The following is a 7,486-nucleotide window of genomic DNA, read 5'->3' as shown; positions in this document are numbered from 1 at the left end:
GGTTATAGACTCGGAGTGGGTAAGGAGGGGGGAAGAGGTGGAGTAAAGAGAGGGAAAATAAAGATGGGGAAAGCTTTTTTAAAAATATATATGTGTGTAATAAACAGGAGGCAGGAACTCTGGCTTGGGGGAAAACTTTGGGAATGTCAGAAGTTTAGGTGGAGAAGGTCTCCCTCCCTCCCCGCAAGGAATCTAGTATAGAATTATTGTTTGCTCTCCCTTTGCGCCCCCCCACCGCCGCCACCCTCCCTCTGTTATTGGTTTAATCCATATCTACTTCCTCACAGTCTAAATTGCTGGTCTCTGCTGGACAGTTCGGCTCCGAGCGACAATCCGAATTGTCTCTGGACTGACAAGAGTCTTTCGCGGGGGACTTTGGCTGCGCGACGGGGCTGCCGCTGCTGTCCGCCTGGGAGGAAGAGTCGCCGTAGGGAGAGGGGGAAGACGACGAGCAGGAGGCCGCGGAGGACGAGGAACAGGTGGCGGCGGCGGGAGGGGAGGACGCGGCCTTCCTCGGGCCCCCGGCGCTGCTCTCCGACAGCGCGCCGCGGCCGCCGTGCGCGGAGATGGCGGCCGTGCTGCTGCTCTTGGGCGGCGCGGGGTCCGGGCTGGGGTTGGCGGCGGGCAGCGGGGAGCCCCTCTGCGGCGGCTCCTGGCCCGGGTTGCTGCGGAGGGCGGCCTGGGGCACGATGAAGCCGAGCGGCTGCGTGATGGGGTAGAGCAAGAAGTGGCCCTTGCCGATGAGCGCGCGCGCCGTCGGGGCGCACGGCGCCAAGGCCTGCGGGAAGTCCGCCGGGGCTTTCCGCCGGGGCGGCGAGTCCGACAGCAGGCTCTCCACGCTGAAAGGGCTGAGCTTGGGGAAGCCCGGCGCGCCGCCGCCGCCGCCGCTCCCGGGCGCCGCCGCCGTCGGGGCGGGCGCGCCGCACTCGGGCCCGGACGAGTCTTTGGCGGCGCAGCGACTGCTGCAGCCGCCGCCGCGGCCGGCGTAGAAAGCCGAGGCCGCGAGGTCGCAGCTGCCGGGCAGGGCCGGGTCGTGGGCGCTCCCGGCGGGCGCCTTGCAGGCGTCGGGCGGGTCGGGGGACAGGCCGCCGCCGCCGCCGTCGCTGTCCGAGCTCTGCGTGCTGCTGTTCACGGAGAGGCCGCTGGGCGAGTGGAGGTTGCGGCCCTGGCTCTTGAGCAGCTTCTTCTCGTGCTTGCGCTTCTTCTTCTCCATCTTCTCCAGCTCCTTGCGCGCGATCTCCTCGGGGTCCATGGGCTCCCCGCTGCACGTCGTCGGGTGGGAGTTGTGGGCCGGCCGGCCGGGCCCTTTCTTCGTGTTCTCTTTCTTCCTCCATTTGGCCCGGCGGTTTTGGAACCAAACCTACACACCGAACAAGGAGAAGGAATGAACAGTCGTGGCTTCCCCCACCCCCACCCCCACCCCGCGCAGTCCCGTCCCCCCCGGGCGAAGGATCAGGGCGGCTAGAGGGGGCGGGTCGCCAGATTTACACACACACACACACACACACACACTCCATCCCGCCACACCTTCCTCTCTGTTTTCGTTTGGGAGCAGAAAGGACCAAGGGAACAGCCCTGGAACATTCTGGGGTATTTTAAAAATAAAATGAGAAATCAGAATTAAGCAGAGGTAGCAAGGGAACGAAGGTTAGATCCTTTTAGTGAACAGAAAGGCCGACACAAATACCCCAAAAGACAGAGAGATAATTCCGATAGTGTGGGAAGAGTTAGAAATTCAACGACTTAAAGCGAACAGCATACGAAGAAAGCAGGGGAAAGAGAGAGACTCTTCAGAATCGAAGTTCCAGAGAAAGATTTTCTCCCTTCTCATTAGATAGTTATCCTGCCATGCAGTTGGGGGAGGGGGCGGAAGTGACCACGCTGGATCCCCCCCCCCAAGTGTGCTTGCACCCAGCCACGCACAGAGAGGGTTCCTCCACCTCTGACACGTTCAGACATTTATCTACAGCAACGCGTTTTTGTTTGGGGGTTGTTGTTTTTTGGATGCTGTTGTAAATGCGACTTTTCTACAGGCTTTGGGCCCTTAGATACGTGTGTGCTAAATTCGGTTGGCATTGCTCCGAGAAAGGCAGGGGAAAAATCTTGATTTTAAAAAATCATAACCTGATTTATGGTTTTAAAAATCATAATGAGATTTTTTTTTAAAAGTTTCACTAAGAAATTGGAGCGAGGGTATGGGGAAGAACGAACTTGCCAACTTTGTGACACTTGGGATCTTTGAACAGGAAGAGTCAATGTTTCTCCTCCAGACCATTTGTGTATACACACACACACACACACACACAGTCACACAATCTCCCGTGACCTTTTGGAAAGGAAATGCGGTGGATTAAACATTTACCATTTCTGATCAAAAATGAAGGGAAAAAACCAATTCTTTGAATCTACTACACATGGTCTTTCATCTCTCTCTCTCTCTCTCACACACACACACACACCCCTCATAGCTGTATCCTTTATCGGATTTTAATTATTGGGGGGTGGGGGGAGAACAGAAGCCAGGAAAAAACAGACCCTAACTTGACCACTGTGAAATTGACAAATGAATGGGATCAAGATCTGACCCTATGAAAAGTCAAAACGGCTAGGAGGGAACTCCCACAACATCACACTACACACAAGTTATTTTTTAAAGGCACACATCCACCATTTTCCTCTGTAAGATTCCCCATCCTAAACATACTGACTGATGAGAAGGGGGTGGGGAAAAGTAACTACAACTCAACCAGATTTGAGCAAATATCCGTATTTCAAGAACCAAGAAACCTTAACGACCATGGAAAACAGAAGATAAAAGGAGAAAGAGGTCCCCACGAGCTATCAAATTAAAATATCCACCAAATCAGCATTTACTAACAGGTTTCCAAGTGAATAATAAATACTGTGATGATGATAAGAATCCTTTGACCATTATCCACCTCTCGCTCCCCTTCTCCCCTTAATAATTATCATTACAGGGAAACCAAATAAAGCAGTTTGCTTTGTTTATTTTATTTTCTTTTATTTTTAATCAATTTTCAAAGATAAAATGTGAGTCAAGGTTTTCTTTTGGAGGTGGGGCAAATCCGTGTTAAAGAGGTTTGGTTAATTTGTTTTTTAAAAGGAACTGGGGAGCTGGAGCAATCAGGTCCCCCTCCATCATGTTATAAATACACACACAGAGAGAAAGAGAGACATTATTTGCTTGTTCTGCTGGTATGTATATTGTAATTTTTTCTCCTTTTTTGTTGTGGTTCCACCACCCCTTTTCACCGAGAACTACTACTCATTATCATATTAGAAGGAAATGGAGGGTCTTGACTTCATTCAACAGCCTCAGAACAAATTGGATAAAGGGATTTCAAAACAGAAGAGGTCAGGAGGGAGGAGACAGAGGGAGGGGAAGTATTTTGTAAATTCACCTTTTAGACAATGCCTATGCGGATTAATAAGAGCCAGTAATGTTATTAGCCCCTGCCTTTGCGAGAAACAACTTTATAAAAATAGGGGAGGGGTTGGGGGGGCAGAGGTTGCTTTGATCACCTGGCTCCTGGGGGGTTATGTCAGGAACACACCAGCCAATGTTCCTCAGGAATTGGTTCGTAAAGGGCCATACAGCACACTGCACTACCACATGCAAAGTTTGTGGGGGGGGGGGGCTGTGTCCTTCCTTACCAACTTCAGAACTAAAAGGGGTAACGGTATTGGCACTTGTTTTTGATAATAATTTTATAGACAATTAACGATATTATTTTTAAATACTCAATTGAAGCAGGGAGCAAGACTGCTCCCCACCCCCACCGCTGTGGCAAGTAAACAAAGATGGATGGAAACAAGGTAGAAACCGTACATCCTCCTGAAACCAATACCAAATTTCATATCGGTGGAAATGGAGCTACAGTGTAAGCGTGTGTCTATGAGAGAATGTCACACACACACACACACCATCCCATCTCCTTAGGAGCTCCATCTTCACCTTAAAATCCTCCCTTATATGTCCCAGGTGTTAAACAGCAACGTTGAATGTACACATCCTTTATATGGCCTATATCTGGAAAATATTTAATGCCACCTAGCTTTAAGAACTTTGGGGGAGTTTGGAGGAGGCCAGGAAATTAGAGACCACAGATCACCCCCCTAACAAGAAACAAACAAAGGAGAGATATTTATTCCCACACACATACAAGGTGTGAGGGGGGGGGAAGAGGGAGAGAGGTGTTAATATTAAATCCACACCACAATTAACACCACTTCGGGGCAGAAGGAATGGAGAAATTGGTTTTTGAGAATACCCCCCCCCTTCTAAAATGACTTTTCCGATACATTTTAGGAATTATTCTGGGGGTCAGTTTGGGTAACGGCCCTGTTGTCTGCCCAGAGGGAGACAGAGAGAGAGAGAGAGCCCAACTTAAGCTCCCGTAGCCGTAGCCAACTCCTTCACACGACTAGGATTAGGACGTTTCAGAGTCTGTCTTCGGCTTGGATCCTGCGCTTTATGTTCATGGGGGGGGAGCAGAGAGAGGGAAAGAATAGGAATTTCTCTTATTTTTACCTGCACTCGGGACTCCACCAAGTCGAGCCTTAAGGCCAGCGCCTCTCTCATAAACACGTCCGGGTAGTGACTTTCGTTAAAAGCTTTCTCTAACTCTTCCAGCTGCCAGCCAGTAAAATTCGTGCGGGTCCGTCGTCTTTTACAACCAGGGCTTTCCTTGTCTGGGTCGACGGAGTCTGAAAAAGGGGGAAATACAATCAAAGAAACAGACCGGGACCCAAATCAGAACCCAAATGACCAGTTTATCCCGGTTGGAAGAGACTCCAATGCGGATCGCCTTCAACTGCATAAACAATGGGAGTAAAAATCTAACATAAAAGCTACTTACAGTAGACCCACTGAAAAGAACTGGACTTAACTCATGACTAACTGAAGTCCCCTTCCTTTCAATCGGTTTACTCTAAGTAAGGCTTATGTTATATTTTACCCAGGGATAGCTGCAGACTTCAAACCTTAACCATGGTGATGGAAGAATCTGGATTTTTTTATTCGCCCCACCTCTTAGGTCTAAACATTTCACTCTCCTTACCACTTCGATGCTTACTTGGAAGCAAATCCCACTGATTTTGATAGAACCTATTTCCAAATAAGTGCCTTTAGGGTGGCCATGGATTAGTTCGAGAGTGTTAAATAACTGGAATATATAATTTAAGCCACCGGGACGAGGCAGGATGTTGTTCTCCTAGATTTACCTCCCTTTTTTAAAAAAAGGGAAGATGAACACTTCAAATAATGTTTCTGATTCCGAGGGTTAGGGCATTTGCTGCATTCATTGTTTCGGGGGTGGGGGGGAGCTATTTGACACGTGCCTTACCCCCGTTCTTTTCATGCAAGCTTCAAGGTGGCTTTGCCAGATCGAAGTTAGAGGATAAGGAGAACGCACTTTGGATCTCGGAGGTCTAAAATAGAAGGGGGGCTCCATTACGTTATGCATGGAACTGCATTTTTGGAATAAACACAGGGAAATCATTTGGAATAAAAGAAGAAAAAGAAGAACCAGCAGAGAAGTTTCTTTCCTAGGATGAAAGGGTCTTTCGAGGGGTCTTTACAAATTCTGCTCTTCAGCACCCACCCCCTTGTGTTGCTTTTAGGATCTTCTGTTCCTAGGCCACCAAACTAATAGCCCAACACCAAAGGCGGGCGTACCGACTTGGCCAAGAATATTCTCCCTCCCTTATTTCAGAATGTATGATTGCGATTTTAAAGAGGTTGCCCTATCGATATCTTAAAACCTTTATACACAATACACACGCGCGGGGGGGGGGGGTACTCCAAATCCAAGTATTTAATATTCAGTTTCTGGGTGTAGCAGAAAGGTGGCAAATCCATATCGTGGAAACTGGCAAGGAAAGAGTTCATTCGAGGTGGAAAACGGCTGCTGCCCCACATCCTTCCGCTCCCCAGTTTGACAAGCCTTTAACCAACCCTTTCTCCCCCACCCCGCGCGACTTTGGGATCGACCATTGCGTTTTAACTGTTTGGAAATAAAATGCCCAAACGCCGCTCCATCCATTGGAAAGAAAACAGCCGAGAGAGAGAGAGACCGAGCAAGCCACCAAAAGCATCCGTGGCCAAGGAGCGCTGGCCGGCTGCTTGGGAAGGGCGAGCGGACGGGGCTCCCCACCAGAGAAGCGAATCTTCCTTGAAATCGTGGGTTCGTCTTCGAGGAGCCCAGCGGCGTCACCCTGACCCCTGCTTCACCCCGAGTCCTGCTTAGCCTGGCGCGTCGCCCCCCTCGAAGCCCCCTGAAACACCGGCCGGATTTTACGCGCCGGAGAGTCTGGGGAGGGGAGCAGCCCGGATACTTTGGAGGCGGCGGCGGGGCGGGGAGACGGCGGATCAGGTAGGTTTGGGGGCGGGGGGGCACAGACACGGCCGCGCGCCGACTTACCGGAGAGCTTGAAGGGCTGCCCATCCCCGTTGACGCCGCAGCCGGACGGGATGAGCGGGGTCGGGTTGACCACCGAGGCGGCGCAGGAGCCGTTGAGTAATCCGTCGATGGAGAAGGGCACGGAGGCGGCGGCGGCGGCGGCGGCGGCGGCCGACTGCAGCTGGTGCCCGGCCAGCTCGTAGACATGGTGGTGGCCGATCGGGTAGGGGAAGCCCACCATGCCTCCGAACTGGGCATGGGGGTGCTCCAGGATGCGGCTGTCCATCACGGAGGGGGCGGCGGCGGCGGCGGCGGCGGCGGGCGAATGGTGGGCAGGGGGTTACGCGCGCCTCTTAGCGCAGCTGCGGCTGCTGCCGCCACCGCCGCCGGAGGAGCGCCGCCGCCGCGGTGGTGGCAGCAGCAGCCGCGACGACGGGGGCGGCGGGAGCGAGGTAGATGCGCGGGCGAGGGCGCATGCTGCAGGGCGCCCGGGCGCTTTAACTTTATCAACATCAGGCCTCCCAATAATTAGGCTCAGGCCCGGGGAATTTGGGACCAATAAGAAACGTTAATCGGCCCTGACGTCAGAGACGTGCCGGGGCGGTGGGGGAGCCAAGCGTTTTCCATATCGATTGCTAATTATACCTGACATCCACCCTCAATAAACAATATCAAAGCTGTCACAACAAGACAAGGAGGAGAAGGGGGGGGGTCTCTTTCATAAGCACTCCAGCCCCTGGAGTAAGGGGGGAGCTGCCTAGGCCAACAAGGAGGGAAAGGATGGGGGGGGGGAACAGGAGGAGAACTTAGAGGTCTGATTGATACCCAGTTAAATACTCAAAAGCAACCAAGTTGCGCGCTCCTCGTCACCCAGCCCTTCCCCTCCTCCTCCAAATCACTAATAGATTTCCCTTTAAAACATTCGCTGGTGTGCTGGGGAAAGAGGGTTCCTTCTCTCTCCCTCTCCCTCTCCCCCTCTTTCCCCCCCTCTCTCCTCCTTCCTCCCCCCTCTCTCCCTCCCTCGTCTTCTTCTCCGTCTACACCAGAAACGTTTCGACTCCTCT

General features: G+C 52.1%; 1 protein-coding gene across 1 annotated transcript; it reads right to left on the bottom strand.

Moving 5' to 3' along the window:
• Positions 1–262: 262 nt before the first annotated feature.
• UNCX (UNC homeobox) lies at positions 263–6,708 on the bottom strand. Its single transcript, XM_084819184.1, has 4 exons — positions 6,444–6,708; positions 4,553–4,728; positions 561–1,360; positions 263–527 (listed from the first exon to the last, which is right to left on the bottom strand). Exons 1-4 carry the CDS (start codon positions 6,706–6,708, stop codon positions 263–265), a joined length of 1,506 nt encoding a protein of 501 aa, XP_084675310.1.
• Positions 6,709–7,486: the final 778 nt, after the last annotated feature.

The sequence above is a fragment of the Heloderma suspectum genome, chromosome 12 (assembly GCF_057233095.1).
Source record: "Heloderma suspectum isolate Gila_16-S chromosome 12, 16-S_ref, whole genome shotgun sequence".
Classification (NCBI taxonomy): domain Eukaryota; kingdom Metazoa; phylum Chordata; class Lepidosauria; order Squamata; family Helodermatidae; genus Heloderma; species Heloderma suspectum.
This window is presented reverse-complemented; position numbering and strand designations above follow the sequence as displayed.